The 23,184-nt window shown below is 49.5% G+C and overlaps 1 protein-coding gene across 1 annotated transcript in view; it reads left to right on the top strand.

Moving 5' to 3' along the window:
- The window catches only part of LOC148813377 (putative C-type lectin domain family 20 member A), a 32,682-nt gene extending 13,108 nt beyond the window's left edge, over positions 1 to 19,574 (top strand). Inside the window, exons 3-9 of the mRNA XM_088907973.1 lie at positions 12,854 to 12,924; positions 13,335 to 13,453; positions 15,459 to 15,830; positions 16,835 to 17,173; positions 17,493 to 17,597; positions 18,072 to 18,160; positions 19,428 to 19,574. Coding sequence (XP_088764099.1) covers positions 12,854 to 12,924; positions 13,335 to 13,453; positions 15,459 to 15,830; positions 16,835 to 17,173; positions 17,493 to 17,597; positions 18,072 to 18,160; positions 19,428 to 19,574 — 1,242 coding nt within the window. The remainder of the gene's footprint in view (positions 1 to 12,853; positions 12,925 to 13,334; positions 13,454 to 15,458; positions 15,831 to 16,834; positions 17,174 to 17,492; positions 17,598 to 18,071; positions 18,161 to 19,427) is intronic.
- Positions 19,575 to 23,184: the final 3,610 nt, after the last annotated feature.

Raw genomic sequence — 23,184 nt, 5'->3', positions numbered from 1 at the left:
ATAATCCAGTGTGTGATCTCCTGTCCCAGCCTGAGGAACAGACAGTGAGCCTGTCTCTCAATAATAATAATACAGTGTGTGACCGCCTGTCCCAGCCTGAGGAACAGACAGTGAGCCTGTCTCTCAATAATAATAATAATACAGTGTGTGATCTCCTGTCCCAGCTTGAGGAACAGTGAGCCTGTCTCTCAATAATAATAATAATACAGTGTGTGATCTCCTGTCCCAGCCTGAGGAACAGACAGTGAGCCCGTCTCTCAATAATAATACAGTGTGTGATCTCCTGTCCCAGCCTGAGGAACAGACAGTGAGCCCGTCTCTCAATAATAATAATACAGTGTGTGACCTCCTGTCCCAGCCTGAGGAACAGTGAGCCTGTCTCTCAATAATAATAATCCAGTGTGTGACCTCCTGTCCTAGCCTGAGGAACAGACAGTGAGCCTGTCTCTCAATAATAATAATCCAGTGTGTGATCTCCTGTCCCAGCTTGAGGAACATGACCCTGTCTCTCAATAATAATTATAATACAGTGTGTGATCTCCTGTCCCAGCCTGAGGAACAGACAGTGAGCCTGTCTCTCAATAATAATAATAATACAGTGTGTGATCTCCTGTCCCAGCCTGAGGAACAGTCAGCCTGTCTCTCAAAAATAACAATACAGTGTGTGATCTCCTGTCCCAGCCTGAGGAACAGACAGTGAGCCCGTCTCTCAATAATAATACAGTGTGTGATCTCCTGTCCCAGCCTGAGGAACAGACAGTGAGCCCGTCTCTCAATAATAATAATACAGTGTGTGACCTCCTGTCCCAGCCTGAGGAACAGTGAGCCTGTCTCACAATAATAATAATCCAGTGTGTGACCTCCTGTCCTAGCCTGAGGAACAGACAGTGAGCCTGTCTCTCAATAATAATAATACAGTGTGTGACCTCCTGTCCCAGCCTGAGGAACAGACAGTGAGCCTGTCTCTCAATAATAATAATAATCCAGTGTGTGATCTCTTGTCCCAGCCTGAGGAACAGACAGTGAGCCTGTCTCTCAATAATAATAATCCAGTGTGTGATCTTCTGTCCCAGCTTGAGGAACAGTGAGCCTGTCTCTCAATAATAATAATACAGTGTGTGATCTCCTGTCCCAGCCTGAGGAACAGACAGTGAGCCTGTCTCTCAATAATAATAATAATCCAGTGTGTGATCTCCTGTCCCAGCCTGAGGAACAGACAGTGAGCTTGTCTCTCAATAATAATAATAATAATCCAGTGTGTGATCTCCTGTCCCAGCCTGAGGAACAGACAGTGAGCCTGTCTCTCAATAATAATAATAATACAGTGTGTGATCTCCTGTCCCAGCCTGAGGAACAGACAGTGAGCCTGTCTCTCAATAATAATAATACAGTGTGTGACCTCCTGTCCCTGCCTGAGGAACAGACAGTGAGCCTGTCTCTCAATAATAATAATAATCCAGTGTGTGATCTCTTGTCCCAGCCTGAGGAACAGACAGTGAGCCTGTCTCTCAATAATAATAATAATCCAGTGTGTGATCTCCTGTCCCAGCTTGAGGAACAGTGAGCCTGTCTCTCAATAATAATAATAATAATACAGTGTGTGATCTCCTGTCCCAGCCTGAGGAACAGACAGTGAGCCTGTCTCTCAATAATAATAATAATAATACAGTGTGTGATCTCCTGTCCCAGCCTGAGGAACAGTGATTTGGATTCGGATTTGAATGCTTATCTCCAGTTATTTGAATGGACTGCCCTGGTCACAGGCCGACGAGGAGAGCCGTTTCCATACTGAAAGAGGGGGGGTTAATTGGAGGTACGTGGGCTTTAAGTTCATTCACCGGTTCTAAATGGGGCCTTTCTGAGTGCCGGCTCTCTGCTCTCTTCTGTGAACATCCCCTGAAGGTCGCGACAGGTCTCGCGGACATGGGCTGTGTTAAAGGGGCCTGGATGACGCCCAGAAATTGTCTTGTTGATCATTTCAGGTGGCAAAACCAACTTTGGTTTGCCGACGACACAGCTGTGTAATGTGGTGTCAGCTAAGATGCACACCGGCATGCACGCACTCAGACCAGGGCAATATAATGTGCACTATATGTAATATAAGAGTGTGATAATATTGTGTGTGATCTCCTGTCCCAGCCTGAGGAACAGACAGTGAGCCTGTCTCTCAATAATAATAATAATACAGTGTGTGATCTCTTGTCCCAGCCTGAGGAACAGACAGTGAGCCTGTCTCTCAATAATAATAATAATCCAGTGTGTGATCTCCTGTCCCAGCTTGAGGAACAGTGAGCCTGTCTCTCAATAATAATAATAATAATACAGTGTGTGATCTCCTGTCCCAGCCTGAGGAACAGACAGTGAGCCTGTCTCTCAATAATAATAATAATACAGTGTGTGATCTCCTGTCCCAGCCTGAGGAACAGTGAGCCTGTCTCTCAATAATAATAATCCAGTCTGTGATCTCCTGTCCCAGCCTGAGGAACAGTGATTTGGATACGGATTTGAATGCTTATCTCCAGTTATTTGAATGGACTGCCCTGGTCACAGGCCGACGAGGAGAGCCGTTTCCATACTGAAAGAGGGGGGGTTAATTGGAGGTACGTGGGCTTTAAGTTCATTCACCGGTTCTAAATGGGGCCTTTCTGAGCGCCGGCTCTCTGCTCTCTTCTGTGAACAGCCCCTGAAGGTCGCGACAGGTCTCGCGGACATGGGCTGTGTTAAAGGGGCCTGGATGACGCCCAGAAATTGTCTCGTTGATCATTTCAGGTGGCAAAACCAACTTTGGTTTGCCGACGACACAGCTGTGTAATGTGGTGTCAGCTAAGATGCACACCGGCATGCACGCACTCAGACAAGGCCAATATAATATGCACTATATGTAATATAAGAGTGTGATATTGTGTGTGATCTCCTGTCCCAACCTGAGGAACAGACAGTGAGCCTGTCTCTCAATAATAATAATAATCCAGTGTGTGATCTCCTGTCCCAGCCTGAGGAACAGACAGTGAGCCTGTCTCTCAATAATAATAATACAGTGTGTGACCTCCTGTCCCAGCCTGAGGAACAGACAGTGAGCCTGTCTCTCAATAATAATAATAATCCAGTGTGTGATCTCTTGTCCCAGCCTGAGGAACAGACAGTGAGCCTGTCTATCAATAATAATAATAATCCAGTGTGTGATCTCTTGTCCCAGCCTGAGGAACAGACAGTGAGCCTGTCTCTCAATAATAATAATCCAGTGTGTGATCTTCTGTCCCAGCTTGAGGAACAGTGAGCCTGTCTCTCAATAATAATAATAATAATAATACAGTGTGTGATCTCCTGTCCCAGCCTGAGGAACAGACAGTGAGCCTGTCTCTCAATAATAATAATAATCCAGTGTGTGATCTCCTGTCCCAGCCTGAGGAACAGACAGTGAGCCTGTCTCTCAATAATAATAATAATAATACAGTGTGTGATCTCCTGTCCCAGCCTGAGGAACAGACAGTGAGCCCGTCTCTCAATAATAATACAGTGTGTGATCTCCTGTCCCAGCCTGAGGAACAGACAGTGAGCCCGTCTCTCAATAATAATAATACAGTGTGTGACCTCCTGTCCCAGCCTGAGGAACAGTGAGCCTGTCTCTCAATAATAATAATCCAGTGTGTGACCTCCTGTCCTAGCCTGAGGAACAGACAGTGAGCCTGTCTCTCAATAATAATAATCCAGTGTGTGATCTCCTGTCCCAGCTTGAGGAACATGAGCCTGTCTCTCAATAATAATAATAATACAGTGTGTGATCTCCTGTCCCAGCCTGAGGAACAGACAGTGAGCCTGTCTCTCAATAATAATAATAATACAGTGTGTGATCTCCTGTCCCAGCCTGAGGAACAGTCAGCCTGTCTCTCAAAAATAACAATACAGTGTGTGATCTCCTGTCCCAGCCTGAGGAACAGACAGTGAGCCCGTCTCTCAATAATAATACAGTGTGTGATCTCCTGTCCCAGCCTGAGGAACAGACAGTGAGCCCGTCTCTCAATAATAATAATACAGTGTGTGACCTCCTGTCCCAGCCTGAGGAACAGACAGTGAGCCTGTCTCTCAATAATAATAATACAGTGTGTGACCTCCTGTCCCAGCCTGAGGAACAGACAGTGAGCCTGTCTCTCAATAATAATAATAATCCAGTGTGTGATCTCTTGTCCCAGCCTGAGGAACAGACAGTGAGCCTGTCTCTCAATAATAATAATCCAGTGTGTGATCTTCTGTCCCAGCTTGAGGAACAGTGAGCCTGTCTCTCAATAATAATAATACAGTGTGTGATCTCCTGTCCCAGCCTGAGGAACAGACAGTGAGCCTGTCTCTCAATAATAATAATAATCCAGTGTGTGATCTCCTGTCCCAGCCTGAGGAACAGACAGTGAGCTTGTCTCTCAATAATAATAATAATAATCCAGTGTGTGATCTCCTGTCCCAGCCTGAGGAACAGACAGTGAGCCTGTCTCTCAATAATAATAATAATACAGTGTGTGATCTCCTGTCCCAGCCTGAGGAACAGACAGTGAGCCTGTCTCTCAATAATAATAATACAGTGTGTGACCTCCTGTCCCTGCCTGAGGAACAGACAGTGAGCCTGTCTCTCAATAATAATAATAATCCAGTGTGTGATCTCTTGTCCCAGCTTGAGGAACAGTGAGCCTGTCTCTCAATAATAATAATAATCCAGTGTGTGATCTCCTGTCCCAGCCTGAGGAACAGACAGTGAGCCTGTCTCTCAATAATAATAATAATACAGTGTGTGATCTCCTGTCCCAGCCTGAGGAACAGTGAGCCTGTCTCTCAATAATAATAATCCAGTCTGTGATCTCCTGTCCCAGCCTGAGGAACAGTGATTTGGATACGGATTTGAATGCTTATCTCCAGTTATTTGAATGGACTGCCCTGGTCACAGGCAGACGAGGAGAGCCGTTTCCATACTGAAAGAGGGGGGGTTAATTGGAGGTACGTGGGCTTTAAGTTCATTCACCGGTTCTAAATGGGGCCTTTCTGAGCGCCGGCTCTCTGCTCTCTTCTGTGAACAGCCCCTGAAGGTCGCGACAGGTCTCGCGGACATGGGCTGTGTTAAAGGGGCCTGGATGACGCCCAGAAATTGTCTCGTTGATCATTTCAGGTGGCAAAACCAACTTTGGTTTGCCGACGACACAGCTGTGTAATGTGGTGTCAGCTAAGATGCACACCGGCATGCACGCACTCAGACAAGGCCAATATAATATGCACTATATGTAATATAAGAGTGTGATATTGTGTGTGATCTCCTGTCCCAACCTGAGGAACAGACAGTGAGCCTGTCTCTCAATAATAATAATAATCCAGTGTGTGATCTCCTGTCCCAGCCTGAGGAACAGACAGTGAGCCTGTCTCTCAATAATAATAATACAGTGTGTGACCTCCTGTCCCAGCCTGAGGAACAGACAGTGAGCCTGTCTCTCAATAATAATAATAATCCAGTGTGTGATCTCTTGTCCCAGCCTGAGGAACAGACAGTGAGCCTGTCTCTCAATAATAATAATAATCCAGTGTGTGATCTCTTGTCCCAGCCTGAGGAACAGACAGTGAGCCTGTCTCTCAATAATAATAATCCAGTGTGTGATCTTCTGTCCCAGCTTGAGGAACAGTGAGCCTGTCTCTCAATAATAATAATAATAATAATACAGTGTGTGATCTCCTGTCCCAGCCTGAGGAACAGACAGTGAGCCTGTCTCTCAATAATAATAATAATCCAGTGTGTGATCTCCTGTCCCAGCCTGAGGAACAGACAGTGAGCCTGTCTCTCAATAATAATAATAATAATCCAGTGTGTGATCTCCTGTCCCAGCCTGAGGAACAGACAGTGAGCCTGTCTCTCAATAATAATAATAATACAGTGTGTGATCTAATGTCCCAGCCTGAGGAACAGTGAGCCTGTCTCTCAATAATAATAATCCAGTGTATGATCTCCTGTCCCAGCTTGAGGAACAGTGAGCCTGTCTCTCAATAATAATAATAATACAGTGTGTGATCTCCTGTCCCAGCCTGAGGAACAGACAGTGAGCCTGTCTCTCAATAATAATAATACAGTGTGTGATCTCCTGTCCCAGCCTGAGGAACAGACAGTGAGCCTGTCTCTCAATAATAATAATACAGTGTGTGACCTCCTGTCCCAGCCTGAGGAACAGACAGTGAGCCTGTCTCTCAATAATAATAATAATCCAGTGTGTGATCTCCTGTCCCAGCCTGAGGAACAGACAGTGAGCCTGTCTCTCAATAATAATAATCCAGTGTGTGATCTTCTGTCCCAGCTTGAGGAACAGTGAGCCTGTCTCTCAATAATAATAATACAGTGTGTGATCTCCTGTCCCAGCCTGAGGAACAGACAGTGAGCCTGTCTCTCAATAATAATAATAATCCAGTGTGTGATCTCCTGTCCCAGCCTGAGGAACAGACAGTGAGCCTGTCTCTCAATAATAATAATAATAATCCAGTGTGTGATCTCCTGTCCCAGCCTGAGGAACAGACAGTGAGCCTGTCTCTCAATAATAATAATAATACAGTGTGTGATCTCCTGTCCCAGCCTGAGGAACAGACAGTGAGCCTGTCTCTCAATAATAATAATAATACAGTGTGTGATCTCCTGTCCCAGCCTGAGGAACAGACAGTGAGCCTGTCTCTCAATAATAATAATCCAGTGTGTGATCTCCTGTCCCAGCTTGAGGAACAGTGAGCCTGTCTCTCAATAATAATAATACAGTGTGTGATCTCCTGTCCCAGCCTGAGGAACAGTGAGCCTGTCTCTCAAAAATAACAATACAGTGTGTGATCTCCTGTCCCAGCCTGAGGAACAGACAGTGAGCCTGTCTCTCAGTAATAATAATCCAGTGTGTGATCTCCTGTCCCAGCCCGAGGAACAGACAGTGAGCCTGTCTCTAGATAATAATAATACAGTGTGTGATCTCCTGTCCCAGCTTGAGGAACAGTGAGCCTGTCTCTAAATAATAATAATCCAGTGTGTGACCTCCTGTCCCAGCCCGAGGAACAGACAGTGAGCCTGTCTCTCAATAATAATAATAATCCAGTGTGTGATCTCCTGTCCCAGCCTGAGGAACAGACAGTGAGCCTGTCTCTCAATAATAATAATACAGTGTGTGACCTCCTGTCCCTGCCTGAGGAACAGACAGTGAGCCTGTCTCTCAATAATAATAATAATCCAGTGTGTGATCTCTTGTCCCAGCCTGAGGAACAGACAGTGAGCCCGTCTCTCAATAATAATAATACAGTGTGTGACCTCCTGTCCCAGCCTGAGGAACAGTGAGCCTGTCTCACAATAATAATAATCCAGTGTGTGACCTCCTGTCCTAGCCTGAGGAACAGACAGTGAGCCTGTCTCTCAATAATAATAATACAGTGTGTGACCTCCTGTCCCAGCCTGAGGAACAGACAGTGAGCCTGTCTCTCAATAATAATAATAATCCAGTGTGTGATCTCTTGTCCCAGCCTGAGGAACAGACAGTGAGCCTGTCTCTCAATAATAATAATCCAGTGTGTGATCTTCTGTCCCAGCTTGAGGAACAGTGAGCCTGTCTCTCAATAATAATAATACAGTGTGTGATCTCCTGTCCCAGCCTGAGGAACAGACAGTGAGCCTGTCTCTCAATAATAATAATAATCCAGTGTGTGATCTCCTGTCCCAGCCTGAGGAACAGACAGTGAGCTTGTCTCTCAATAATAATAATAATAATCCAGTGTGTGATCTCCTGTCCCAGCCTGAGGAACAGACAGTGAGCCTGTCTCTCAATAATAATAATAATACAGTGTGTGATCTCCTGTCCCAGCCTGAGGAACAGACAGTGAGCCTGTCTCTCAATAATAATAATACAGTGTGTGACCTCCTGTCCCTGCCTGAGGAACAGACAGTGAGCCTGTCTCTCAATAATAATAATAATCCAGTGTGTGATCTCTTGTCCCAGCCTGAGGAACAGACAGTGAGCCTGTCTCTCAATAATAATAATAATCCAGTGTGTGATCTCCTGTCCCAGCTTGAGGAACAGTGAGCCTGTCTCTCAATAATAATAATAATAATACAGTGTGTGATCTCCTGTCCCAGCCTGAGGAACAGACAGTGAGCCTGTCTCTCAATAATAATAATAATACAGTGTGTGATCTCCTGTCCCAGCCTGAGGAACAGTGATTTGGATTCGGATTTGAATGCTTATCTCCAGTTATTTGAATGGACTGCCCTGGTCACAGGCCGACGAGGAGAGCCGTTTCCATACTGAAAGAGGGGGGGTTAATTGGAGGTACGTGGGCTTTAAGTTCATTCACCGGTTCTAAATGGGGCCTTTCTGAGTGCCGGCTCTCTGCTCTCTTCTGTGAACAGCCCCTGAAGGTCGCGACAGGTCTCGCGGACATGGGCTGTGTTAAAGGGGCCTGGATGACGCCCAGAAATTGTCTTGTTGATCATTTCAGGTGGCAAAACCAACTTTGGTTTGCCGACGACACAGCTGTGTAATGTGGTGTCAGCTAAGATGCACACCGGCATGCACGCACTCAGACCAGGGCAATATAATGTGCACTATATGTAATATAAGAGTGTGATAATATTGTGTGTGATCTCCTGTCCCAGCCTGAGGAACAGACAGTGAGCCTGTCTCTCAATAATAATAATAATACAGTGTGTGATCTCTTGTCCCAGCCTGAGGAACAGACAGTGAGCCTGTCTCTCAATAATAATAATAATCCAGTGTGTGATCTCCTGTCCCAGCTTGAGGAACAGTGAGCCTGTCTCTCAATAATAATAATAATAATACAGTGTGTGATCTCCTGTCCCAGCCTGAGGAACAGACAGTGAGCCTGTCTCTCAATAATAATAATAATACAGTGTGTGATCTCCTGTCCCAGCCTGAGGAACAGTGAGCCTGTCTCTCAATAATAATAATCCAGTCTGTGATCTCCTGTCCCAGCCTGAGGAACAGTGATTTGGATACGGATTTGAATGCTTATCTCCAGTTATTTGAATGGACTGCCCTGGTCACAGGCCGACGAGGAGAGCCGTTTCCATACTGAAAGAGGGGGGGTTAATTGGAGGTACGTGGGCTTTAAGTTCATTCACCGGTTCTAAATGGGGCCTTTCTGAGCGCCGGCTCTCTGCTCTCTTCTGTGAACAGCCCCTGAAGGTCGCGACAGGTCTCGCGGACATGGGCTGTGTTAAAGGGGCCTGGATGACGCCCAGAAATTGTCTCGTTGATCATTTCAGGTGGCAAAACCAACTTTGGTTTGCCGACGACACAGCTGTGTAATGTGGTGTCAGCTAAGATGCACACCGGCATGCACGCACTCAGACAAGGCCAATATAATATGCACTATATGTAATATAAGAGTGTGATATTGTGTGTGATCTCCTGTCCCAACCTGAGGAACAGACAGTGAGCCTGTCTCTCAATAATAATAATAATCCAGTGTGTGATCTCCTGTCCCAGCCTGAGGAACAGACAGTGAGCCTGTCTCTCAATAATAATAATACAGTGTGTGACCTCCTGTCCCAGCCTGAGGAACAGACAGTGAGCCTGTCTCTCAATAATAATAATAATCCAGTGTGTGATCTCTTGTCCCAGCCTGAGGAACAGACAGTGAGCCTGTCTCTCAATAATAATAATAATCCAGTGTGTGATCTCTTGTCCCAGCCTGAGGAACAGACAGTGAGCCTGTCTCTCAATAATAATAATCCAGTGTGTGATCTTCTGTCCCAGCTTGAGGAACAGTGAGCCTGTCTCTCAATAATAATAATAATAATAAGACAGTGTGTGATCTCCTGTCCCAGCCTGAGGAACAGACAGTGAGCCTGTCTCTCAATAATAATAATAATCCAGTGTGTGATCTCCTGTCCCAGCCTGAGGAACAGACAGTGAGCCTGTCTCTCAATAATAATAATAATAATACAGTGTGTGATCTCCTGTCCCAGCCTGAGGAACAGACAGTGAGCCCGTCTCTCAATAATAATACAGTGTGTGATCTCCTGTCCCAGCCTGAGGAACAGACAGTGAGCCCGTCTCTCAATAATAATAATACAGTGTGTGACCTCCTGTCCCAGCCTGAGGAACAGTGAGCCTGTCTCTCAATAATAATAATCCAGTGTGTGACCTCCTGTCCTAGCCTGAGGAACAGACAGTGAGCCTGTCTCTCAATAATAATAATCCAGTGTGTGATCTCCTGTCCCAGCCTGAGGAACATGAGCCTGTCTCTCAATAATAATAATAATACAGTGTGTGATCTCCTGTCCCAGCCTGAGGAACAGACAGTGAGCCTGTCTCTCAATAATAATAATAATACAGTGTGTGATCTCCTGTCCCAGCCTGAGGAACAGTCAGCCTGTCTCTCAAAAATAACAATACAGTGTGTGATCTCCTGTCCCAGCCTGAGGAACAGACAGTGAGCCCGTCTCTCAATAATAATACAGTGTGTGATCTCCTGTCCCAGCCTGAGGAACAGACAGTGAGCCCGTCTCTCAATAATAATAATACAGTGTGTGACCTCCTGTCCCAGCCTGAGGAACAGTGAGCCTGTCTCACAATAATAATAATCCAGTGTGTGACCTCCTGTCCTAGCCTGAGGAACAGACAGTGAGCCTGTCTCTCAATAATAATAATACAGTGTGTGACCTCCTGTCCCAGCCTGAGGAACAGACAGTGAGCCTGTCTCTCAATAATAATAATAATCCAGTGTGTGATCTCTTGTCCCAGCCTGAGGAACAGACAGTGAGCCTGTCTCTCAATAATAATAATCCAGTGTGTGATCTTCTGTCCCAGCTTGAGGAACAGTGAGCCTGTCTCTCAATAATAATAATACAGTGTGTGATCTCCTGTCCCAGCCTGAGGAAAAGACAGTGAGCCTGTCTCTCAATAATAATAATAATCCAGTGTGTGATCTCCTGTCCCAGCCTGAGGAACAGACAGTGAGCTTGTCTCTCAATAATAATAATAATAATCCAGTGTGTGATCTCCTGTCCCAGCCTGAGGAACAGACAGTGAGCCTGTCTCTCAATAATAATAATAATACAGTGTGTGATCTCCTGTCCCAGCCTGAGGAACAGTGAGCCTGTCTCTCAATAATAATAATAATACAGTGTGTGATCTCCTGTCCCAGCCTGAGGAACAGACAGTGAGCCTGTCTCTCAATAATAATAATAATAATCCAGTGTGTGATCTCCTGTCCCAGCCTGAGGAACAGACAGTGAGCCTGTCTCTCAATAATAATAATAATACAGTGTGTGATCTCCTGTCCCAGCCTGAGGAACAGTGAGCCTGTCTCTCAATAATAATAATCCAGTGTATGATCTCCTGTCCCAGCTTGAGGAACAGTGAGCCTGTCTCTCAATAATAATAATAATACAGTGTGTGATCTCCTGTCCCAGCCTGAGGAACAGACAGTGAGCCTGTCTCTCAATAATAATAATACAGTGTGTGATCTCCTGTCCCAGCCTGAGGAACAGACAGTGAGCCTGTCTCTCAATAATAATAACACACTGTCTCATTTAACCGGCCTGTTCATAATAGTAATCGTAGGGTTATGTAGCCCAATGCAAAATCATAAGAATAATTAAAATAAGCCCTAGTGTTTGTGTGTCTGTATCTGTGCACATCTTGTCCAGGGTGTGTGAGTGTGTGTGGTTTCTGTGCATGTCTTGTGATGGACTGGTGTCCTGTCCAGGGTGTGAGTGTGTGACTGTCTGTGTGTGTCCTGTGATGGACCGGGGTCCTGTCCAGGGTGTGTGAGTGTCCTGTGATGGACCGGGGTCCTGTCCAGGGTGTGTGTGTGTGTGTCCTGTGATGGACCGGTGTCCTGTCCAGGGTGTGTGAGTTTGTGTGTGTCCTGTGATGGACCGGTGTCCTGTCCAGGGTGTATGAGTGTGTGTCCTGTGATGGACCGGTGTCCTGTCCGGGGTGTGTGTGTGTGTCCCTGTGATGGACTGGTGTCCTGTCCAGGGTGAACCCTGCCTTGCACCTGTTGCTTACTGGGATAGTCCCAACTCCCCCCTGTGACCCTCTACTAGATAAACCAGTTAGAAAACGGACAGTAATAACCCAGAAAATAAAAAAAACCAACAACTTCACCCTTCCCTGCTATTAGTTTAAGCTCTTTTAAAACTCCTTTGCATATGTTTTGCCTTGCAAACGTTCCCGCAGAGCAGTTAGCGACGTCTAAAACGACACCCCGGCTAAGAAAGCAACCTTCAGTACACCAGCGCCTGGTGAACAAAATCCCTGTGCCTGTCGTGTTCATGAGGGGGAGGCAGGCAGGTGGCCGAGGCGATCTGAACGGCCCCTCTGTGACGCAGCGAGCCGGAGCGGGGGGGGGGTCAGGGTGTCGCCTTGGCTGATCCCAGGCTGGCTTGCAGAGGGGCAGCCCGCACCGTAGGAGGAAGGAGTTTGAACGCGGACTGAGGAGCGGGGCAGAGACCCGGGAGGGGTCAGAGACAGGCAGGTAGGAGGAAGGCGGGCGGGGGGGGGGGGGGTATACTGTGCGTGCCGGCGCCCGTAGCTCAAAAGGTGTTTCTCAAAATCCGCTCGGGTGGAAAGCCATCAGGATCCAAACTCAATATGAGAGGAGGAGAGTAAGACTGCTGAACAGCCCGCCTGCGGCTCCTTCAGCAGATCACCCGTAATGGCTACAGGGACTCACAGTTTTCACTGTGTTCAGCAGAACCCGCACTACTTGGACATAACGTACCGCACACCCCCTGGACAGATCGCAGCTCTATCGATATTGAGCCCGGGCGGAGTTCATTTTATCCCGTTTCTACTGCGCTCTGATGGTCACGGTCCCCCCTCCTCTCCGCCAGAGGGCGCTCCCACCTCCTCGCATCAGTTCTCTTAATGACGGCCGGCGGTACTGCCTGGTGTGGATTACCTGGTCAGACCGCAGGTCACTGTAATCGACTCGGCTGTTTCCAGTTAAGGAGCATTCGGTCAGAGTCTAACTTTATTAAGGGACAGCTTCTTCCTCCAGGCAGTAAGACAGCCTCCAGCTCCTGTTTTCACTGTGTTCAGCATAACTGCACTACTTGGACATAACGTACCGCACACCCCCTGGACACACAGCAGCTCTCTTCACGCTGAGCTTTATTCAGTTTTTATTACATTCTCATCTCTTATCATGTGACCTTATTTTCGAAACCTTAATTGTGTGATTCTTGCGAGCTCGCAGAAAAGACCTTTCAGTGCCGGCCACTGCGCTGTATTGTTGTGCATTTGATCGATACCGTTGGCCGCGCTGAGACGCAGCCCTGCGGTCCATCGCGATCCAGGGGTTTCGCGGCTCAGGAAGCGGCTGTCCCAGACGGCTGCCTGCAGGAGCCGCGGGCGAGATCACGGGGAGCAAACCGAACGGGGGCGGGTGGCGAGACTGGAGGGCGGGAGCGTCCTGCACCGCGCCTGCTCGTGTGCAGCTCGAGTCCCAGCGAGCGGGTCTTTAAAGACTCCGATCAGCGGGTTAAAGATTGCAGAACGACAAGCTCGTCTTGGACAGGACAGCAGTCCATCACAGGACACACACACACGCACTCACACGCCCTGGACAGGACACCAGTCCATCACAGGACACACACACACACACCCTGGACAGGACACCAGTCCATCACAGGACACACACACTCACACACCCTGGACAGGACACCAGTCCATCACAGGACACACACAGACACACTCACACACCCAGGACAGGACAACAGTCCATTACAAGTCACACACACACTCACACACCCTGGACAGGACACCAGTCCATCACAGGACACACACACACTCACACCCCCTGGACAGGACACCAGTCCATCGCAGGACACACACTCACACCCCCTGGAGAGGACACCAGTCCATCACAGGACACTCACACCCCCTGGAGAGGACACCAGTCCATCACAGGACACACACACCCCCTGGACGAGACACCAGTCCATCACAGGACACACACACACACCCCCTGGACGAGACACCAGTCCATCACAGGACACACACACACACACCCTGGACAGGACACCAGTCCATCACAGGACACACACACACAGACCCTGGACAGGACACCTGTCCATCACAGGACACACACACATTCCCTGGACAGGACACCAGTCCATCACAGGACACACACACATCCCCTGGACAGGACACCAGTCCATCACAGGACACACACACCCCCTGGACGCGACCAGGCTCCAAGGTCCAGAATTGAACCCAGAGCTGTGAAGCAGCTATGCTAATCCACTCCACCACTGTGCTGCCCACCACGGGTAGCAAGTTTTGCCCGTTGCATTCGGTTAACCTGCGATCTAATTAACCAGTTCAAGAAAGGATTTTCGGTTTCTCCCGGCAGCGCAGAGACGCAACTCATTGGCAACCATTTGGCTCTTGTGCTTCCCAGTGATGGAGAGGACCGTACTCCGCCACCTGCTTCTAACAGGTCAGTGCCTCGTTGAGGACCGATCAGATCGATCGCCGGTACCCTGAACTCGTGCCTCCTGTATTCCGATCATTGTTTCGGGTTGGATCATTGCACATTGGTGGCGGTAGTGGGATTCCCCATTACCTGGAAAGCGCTTTGAGCGGAGTGTCCAGAAAAAGCGCTATATACGTGTAAGCGGTTATTATTACGATGATTTCAGTTGCAGTCATTGTTCCATACACTCGACAAGACCATCAGAGATCAACGCTACATCCCTGACGGCGCGTTGATGCGTGCCTCACTTCATGCGTCTGAGTCCTGGGGGCTCACAGAGGGGCTGGCGTTGGAGAAGGATGATGGCTTATCGGCTTTCTAAAGCTGATCGTGCACAACATTGACAACATGGGCAGGGGCTGGCCGAGCTTGCCGTTGGTAAGCCTTGAGCGAGAAACAGTCATAAAATAGTTAAAATACCCTTACACTTATGTATAGCGCTTTTCTGGACACTCCACTCGGAGCTCTTTCCGGGTCATGGGGAATCCCACTACCGCCACCAATGTGTAGCCCCCACCTGGATGATGCTCCAGTCCGCTCAGAGGAGAGGAGAGCAGAGTGATGAAGCCAGTTCAGAGAGGGAGGGTTATTAGGAGGCCATGATGGGTAAAGGACAGGGGGGACATTTGGCCACAACACTGGGGTAACAGCCCTACTCTTTTTAAGAAACACCCTGGGATTTTTAATGACCACAAAGAGTCAGGACCTCGGTTTCATGCCTTAGCCAAAGAATGTCACCTTCTTACAGTCCAGTGTCCCCCGTCACTATACTGGGGCATCAGGACCCACACAGACCGCAGGGTGAGCGCCCCCTGCTGGCCCCACTCACACCTCTCCCAGCAGCAGCCTTAGTTTTTCCCAGGAGGTCTCCCCCTCCAGGTACTGACCAGGCTCACACCTGCTGAGCTCCAGTGGGAGGGCTGCCAGCAGGCACTAAACCCGGGGCCTCTCTGGTCCAGGGCTGTGGGCGCTGATGCCCCCCGGCCCCGGGCGCGCCTTCCTCTTCGTGAGCAGCCCCAAGACCTGGCTCGAAGCCCGCCGGTACTGCCGGGACGGGCGCGGCGACCTGGCCTCCGTCCTGGGCCCGGCCGACACCCGCCGGCTCCTGGAGCTGGCCCGGGGTCCCGCCCCGAGCCGGGCCTGGCTGGGACTGCACCGCGACGACGGCGGCTGGCGGTGGTCGTCGGGCGAGGGGAGCTACGGCTTTCGGAACTGGATGGTCGGCGAGCCCAACAACGTCCGCGGCAAGGAGGACTGCGTGGAGATGCTGGGCAGCGGGACGTGGAACGATGCCCCGTGCGAGCAACAGAAAAACTTCGTCTGCTACCAGGGTGAATATTCCCGCTCCGGAATGGGAGTGTTAATGCGTAGCTTGGGAAAGGGCTCTGTAGCTTCACCAGTAGTAATAATAATTGCTTACACTTATAGAGCGCTGTTCTGGACACTCCACTCAAAGCGCTTGACAGGTCATGGGGAATCCCACTACCGCCACCAGTGTGCAGCCCCCACCTGGATGATGCGACGGCAGCCATAGTGCGCCAGAACGCTCCCCACACAGCAGCTCTCAGTGGGGAGGAGAGCAGAGGGATGAAGCCAGTTCAGAGAGGGGGGTTATTAGGAGGCCATGATTGGTAAGGGCCAATGGGAAATTACACCCCTACTCTTTTTGAGTCTCATCCGATGGACAGCACCTTTTTACAGTTCACTGTCCCCGTAGCTTAACCAGTAGTAATAATAGTTGCTGACACTTCTATAGCGCTTTTCTGGACACCCCACTCAAAGCAGGTTACAGGTAATGGGGAATCCCACCCCCACCACCAATGTGCAGCCCCCACCTGGATGATGCGACCTGTGGCTCTCAGTGGGGAGGAGAACAGAGTGATGAAGCCAGTTTATTATTATTGGTAAAGGCCACTGGGAAGTTACACCCCTACTCTTTTTGAAAAACGCCCTGGGATTGTTAATGACCACAGAGAGTCAGGGCCTCGGTTTTACGTCTCATCCGAAGGACGGCGCCTGTTTACAGTCCAGTGTCCCCCGTCACTATACTGGGGCATCAGGACCCACACGGACCGCAGGGTGAGAGCGCCCCCTGCTGGCCCCACTAACCCCTCTCCCAGCAGCAACCTTAGTTTTTCCCAGGAGGTCTCCCCATCCAGGTACTGACCAGGCTCACACCTGCTGAGCTCCAGTCGGGGGGGCTGCCAGCTGGGAGTTGCAGGGTGATATAGCTGCTGGCATTATGAACGCGAAGCAGGCCAAGCCCTCCCCTGCGAGCTTTTAAGAAAAAGCGGGCCGGCTCACGAAACGAAATGTTTCTCACGGGTGTTTCCAGTGACTGGCGGCGCGCTCCAGTACACCCTGATCCGGGAAGAGAAGAACTGGACCGACGCGCGGAAGTACTGCCGGGGCCGACACACCGACCTGGCCGTCGTCAGGAACCCGAGCGACAACGCGGCGGTCAACAAGCAGGTGCCCGACACGAGGGCGTGGATCGGTCTGTTCCTCGACCCCTGGAGGTGGCCCGATGGGGCGGGCCTCGGCTTCCGCCACTGGGGCGGGGCGCAGCCCCTGAACAAGGGGGGCAACGAGAGCTGCGGAATGATGAACCTGACGACGGGGACGTGGGGCGACGACAACTGCAGCCAGGAGTATTCCTTCTTCTGTTCCAAGGGTAGGGCGGACCACCCTCGGTGTTTCCCTGGGGTGTCTGGGGGGCTCGTTTCGACCGTGTCTGCACCGTGCCCTGGTCCCGCCCAACGTGACAGAAAAGAGGGAAAGGAAGCAGCGAGGGGGCAGGAGGGGAGACGATAGTTGAGGCGGGGAGACAAAACTGCGATCGCGCTCTGCTGCTGCTGCACATCCAAGAGTGTTACCGCTCAGAAACTCGGGAGGTGTCCAAAACGTGCATTTCCGTTCTCCAACATATCAGCCTTCCCTGGCTGCTCACAGCTCTGATCCCCTCTTCCCCAGCTCCCCTCCTTTCGTTCCAGCGTCATCCTCGCAGCTGACTCCCTGGCTCATTCCTTGTGATCGCAATGGGAGAGCCGTGACGGTGCTGCTCCCCGGCCAGCTCGGGGCGCTTCTCGGGGCGCTTAGTTGACGTCAACGTGGGAAGCACCCCATCGTCTCGTGCGGGTTGGCTTGCTTCTGTCCGTTACTAGAATTTGACCCAGCTGTTGGAACTTGGAAGTCGGATCGCGGCTTCGGTTCGGGGAAAATTAAATAAGTTTGAGTTCAAAGGAGTAAGCAATAGCTAGAAGCACTGCAAGGGGGAAAATGTGATATCGTAGGTTGTGACGCCAGCGGAACAAGTCCGAGAGTCCGGGCTCACGCGTCTGGCTGTGGCCTCATACCGTCAGGAAGCAGAAAAGAAGACCGAGCTCATTAAGGAAACGATAGTGGCACAGTGGTCAGCATTGCTGCCCTGCAGTGAGGGAGCCCTGGGTTCAATTCCAGACTCGGGGGGGCGCCGTCTGCCGTGAGCAGACGTGAACATGCAAACTCCATGCAGATGCTGTGCCACCTGCCTGTCTGTTGTGTCTTCACATTCCGTTTGCGTGTCTCTGCAGAGAAGAGGGTGGTGATGAAGGTCAGACTCTCTCTGGGTAAAAGCCTGAACCCGAATGACCCTGAAATGACGGAACATCTCTTGGGCCAGGTAGGTAAAAACCGGGTCTCCTGCTGGATCCCCTCATTCTTTAACACTACAAACCTCATCCTACTCCTTGTCATTAAAGAGCCATATCAGTTTATCACACCCCGCCTTAAAGCACAACGTCTGTAGAAGGTCTGCACACTCCTTCCATACAAACACACGTCGAGCAACAGATTGGATACGCGTCTACACCCCTGAGTTTTAGTGCTCGGGGGAAGTACCTCGTTATCTGAAATCACAGGCATAATTCTGTGCAGACGGGTCTGTACCCGTGTGGCACGCCTAGATTGGGAAAGGTTAGCTCATCCCTTCTTACAGATCTGTAAGAAGTGGGGTGGCACTGTGGCTCAGGATCTGCGCCTGGGGCTGGAAGGGTTTGCCGGTTCGAATCCCGCGGCCGGCAGAGGAATCCTACTCCGTCGGGCCCCCTGAGCAAGACCCTTCACCCCATCTGCTCCAGGGGTGCCGTATAAATGGCCGTCCCTGCGCTCTGACCCCCCAGCTTCTCTCTCTCCCCGTCTGTGTGTCTCGTGGAGAGCCAGCTGGGCTCTGCGACAAGATAAATTCCTCGTGCAAGAAATTGTATAGGGCCAATAAAGTGATCTTCTCTTCAAAAGGTCAATTAAATCAATTATAGAGGAGACTGTTGATGCACCAATCAGAATCATTCCACGGGTTTCCAATTTCAATTCTCAGTTGGATGGACCCATTTCCCATTGGCCCTTACCAATTACGACCTCCTCATCATAATCCCCCTCTCTGAACTGGCTTCATCCCTCTGCTCTCCTCCCCACTGAGAGCCACCTGTCGCATCATCCAGGTGGGGGCTGCACATTGGTGGGGGGAGTGGGATTCCCCATGACCTGTAAAGCAGACTGGCGCATCATCCAGGTGGGGGGGCTGCACATTGGTGGTGGAAGTGGGATTCCCCATGACCTGTAAAGCGCTTTGAGTGGAGTGTCCAGAAAAGCGCTATATAACTGTAAGCAATCTACGATTACGACTACTTTACTGGTGAAGCTACAAAGCCCCAGCTATGCATGAACACCCTCCGTCATGTGGAGACAATGCTGATAGAACTAGTTTCAGGGCTCTGACTGGCAATGTGAACAGGTTTACACCTCTGTTCCTGGGCATCCCCGCTGTCGCTATTGTCCACAGACTTTTCTGGGCTGCAGGACGTTCTTTAGGGAAATGCGGCCTCGGTAGGAAAACAGGACCGCGTCCGCACCCGGGCTCGGACTCCAACCCCCCGCTGCTGTTATTTCAGATACGCACCGAGCTCTTCCGGCCCGTGTCCATGGGGAACACCAGCCTGCGCTGGAGGGAGCAGTCGGATGGGCTGGTTTTCCACCAGCAGGAGGACAGCCGAGGAGGAGGAGGAGGAGGAGGAGGAGGAGGTGAGACGGGGGTCTAGCGAAGATCCTCCCCTCTGGGCCAGGTGGAACTGAGTGACGTAGGCGCCCCCTGCCCTGGACGAGTGACACAGAAGGGATCGAGCAGGCCGGAGTCACGCTTAGCCATTCCTGCCATATCACCCTGCAGCTCCCCCAGCTGGCAGCCCCCCCCCATCCCCCCCCCCCCCACTGGAGCACAGCAGGTGTGAGCCTGGTCAGTACCTGGAGGGGAGACCTCCTGGGGGTAAACTAAGGCTGCTGCTGGGAGAGGTGTGAGTGGGGCCAGCAGGGGGCGCTCTCACCCTGCGGTCCGTGTGGGTCCTAATGCCCCAGTATAGTGATGGGGGACACTGGACTGTAAACAGGCGCCGTCCTTCGGATGAGACGTAAAACCGAGGTCCTGACTCTCTGTGGTCGTTAAAAATCCCAGGGCGTTTCTCGAAAAGAGTAGGGGTGTTACCCCAGTGTCCTGGCCAAATTTCCCATGATGAGCCCAGGCAGCCCAAGGTGTGTGTGTGTGTGTGTGTGTGTGTGTGAGACAGTAAGATGTCCAGCTCTGGCAGTCCAGGGTGTGTGTGTGTGTGAGACAGTAAGATGTCCAGCTCTGGCAGTCCAGGATGTGTGTGTGTGTGTGAGACAGTAGGATGTCCAGCTCTGGCAGTCCAGGGTGTGCAGTGCCAGATCCATACCGCAGGGTGATTCAATGTGTGTCCTGTCCACAGGGTAGTGGGTCTCCAGAGGCAACTGAGCTCCAGCCTGATGGACGTCACTACATGACCAGGACTGTCCAGCAGGACTGGAACACTATTCTCGTCCAAACACCCGGAGTATCTGTCCGAAAAACAGCATTACTTGATCCAGACACACAAGCTCTAATCTCGAATCCTATATCAATATCAATAGTTTTTGCTGTGAGACATGCAGCTGCATAGTTTATGTGCTTTCTCTTTATGGGATTTCTTTGAAATTGTGTTACCTAGTTTCCCCAGCTTTAATTGTGTTATTAATTTGCAAAATTGTAATGATTAATTGTTTATGTGTGATTGTTCCTAGAGACGCAACGTTCCGAGTTGTGAAGGACAGGTTTCCTCCTTTCACAAGGTTAGGAACTGGACTGTCAGGAAATGTCGTCACTTCTTTTATAAATCAGTGTCTATTATAGATCAGTATTCTGTGCTACACTGAGAAATGCCAGAGCTGATCTAGAATTTGTTTTCGTACACTGCCCAAGGGTGAGCCTTCAGAGAACCCAAAAATGTCACACACAGCCTGGGCAACAGGGCCCTAGCGATCGAAACAGGTCACGCGTTCTCAGAGCAACGTGCGAGACAAACTCGATCCGGACATCTGACTGAGACTCTGGAAATCTCCCATTTTAGCTTCATGCGTGCACACGAGTCCTAGCAATTTCAGCTGTTCATCTCATTTTAGCGCTACGAAATAAAATATTCATTTTATGTGCAGTTTCTATTTTCTAAAACAAATTTCATTATTTATATATTTATTATTAAATTATTTTCGTTATAAATCGTTCATAAGGACTAGGAATAAGGAGTGATGAACTGAGCTGTCAGACCCTTGCTAACAACTACAAGTGAAAGTAAATGGGAGGTCCTAAGTTCGTCTGATAACTTGTGTCTAAAAGTGTAATAAAGATGTTGACCCAAAAGGCGTGATGCTTAAGATGAGAATCTAAATAGATACTTTATTGATTGCAGTAAAGGTTGTGTGACTGTCTTTAACGCTTCACAGTGTTTAACATAATAGCCCCCTGGCTGAAAACCTAGCACCTCAACTTCACCCTTGGAGCTGGCTCCCTGGTTCATTCCTCATGAAGGAGGTGGGTTGTGACAGTGCTGATCTTCGGTCAGTGCTCTCGGTTCCTCAGCCAGGCAAGCTAATGTCAAACACTGGAGTATTAAGGAGTATGCAATATCCCCTGGAGACTACATTGACTTTATACCGATATGTATACTGATGATAAATAAATGAAAATTATACTAACATTACAGTATTTTTTTCCTATATCAGCTGTATATGTGTCTAGGTTTCTCTAAACTTTATATTATGAATCGATACTTTCAAAACTGATCTGTGACACAGGGTTATACAATAGTTTGTGTCCACAATTGTATTTAATTGATGTGATTATTCATGTCTTTTTTTATTGCGACTTTCTTTATGCTGCTGAAGATGGTAGCACAGGTGGGTGTTTGCCCTCATCCATAGAGAAGCTGAATAAAAATGTCAATCCAAAGTGATAAGGTCAGGATGCCCCTGTCCCGCCAAAAAGCCCAGAAGATCTACTTTTATCTATCGTGCCATGCAGGAGTTATTTCAACACACAAATCCGCAGAAGAAACTGGTCAATAGGCTTGCAAACAACAGCCTTTTACAAATGCCAAGAACCGCAAGGGCAAATATCCACCCATTCGTTTTCTAACCCTTTATCCAGTACAGGGTCGTTGGGAAACTGGGGTCTATCCCAGCAAGCAACAAGTGCGAAGCAGGATACACCTGGGACAGGACAGCAGTCAATCACAGGACACACACACTCACACACCCTGGACAGGACAACAGTCCACTACAGGTCAAACACACACACACCCTGGACAGGACAGCAGTCCATCACAGGACACACACACAGACACACACACCCTGGACAGGACAGCAGTCCATCACAGGACACACACACACACTCACACACCCTGGACAGGACACCTGTCCATCACAGGACACACACAGACTCACACACACCCTGGACAGGACACCAGTCCATCACAGGACACACACACCCCCTGGACGAGACACCAGTCCATCACAGGACACACTCAAACACCCTGGACAGGACAGCAGTCCATCACAGGACACACACAGACACACACACCCTGGACAGGACAGCAGTCCATCACAGGACACACACACTCACACACCCTGGACAGGACACTAGTCCATCACAGGACACACACACACCCTGAACGAGACACCAGTCCATCACAGGACACACTCAAACACCCTGGACAGGACACCAGTCCATCACAGGACACACACACACTCACACACCCTGGACAGGACACCAGTCCATCATAGGACACACACACCCCCTGGACGAGACACCAGTCCATCACAGGACACACTCAAACACCCTGGACAGGACACCTGTCCATCACAGGTCAAACACCATGGTCAATTTTCCCAGAAGCAACCTTTGTATGTCTTTGGACTGCAGAGGTGAAACAGCACCAGTGTTGTCTTTATGTTGTATCCACAGCACGCAGCTGGAAGTCGAACAGGTAGAGAGGCTCCACATCCAAAACGCTGTGTTTCTTTTCAGCATGGAATAAACCTTTACTTGTTCTTCCTATAGTTGAAAGTCTAAATATGTCATCCATAAATAACACCAAAAAAAAATAAGGGACTCTTAACCTTTTAAATGGGAAAGGAATGAAGAAAAACATCCAAACTAAAAATAAACATATAGAACTCAGTATTTCTGAAAGACTCACAGGTAGGAACAATTATCCTTGCAAACGGATCATGTCGTGCGCTGTTTGTAGAATAACGTTGCTATTATCCAGACCAACGCATGATCTGCACTTAACAATGCACTTTCTTAAACTGTTTCTCAAA

Source organism: Atractosteus spatula (genome assembly GCF_055471065.1).
Source record: "Atractosteus spatula isolate fAtrSpa1 chromosome 10 unlocalized genomic scaffold, fAtrSpa1.hap1 SUPER_10_unloc_1, whole genome shotgun sequence".
NCBI classification, from domain to species: domain Eukaryota; kingdom Metazoa; phylum Chordata; class Actinopteri; order Semionotiformes; family Lepisosteidae; genus Atractosteus; species Atractosteus spatula.
Note: the sequence above shows the minus strand (reverse complement) of the source record. Positions and strands in the feature narration are given on the sequence as shown.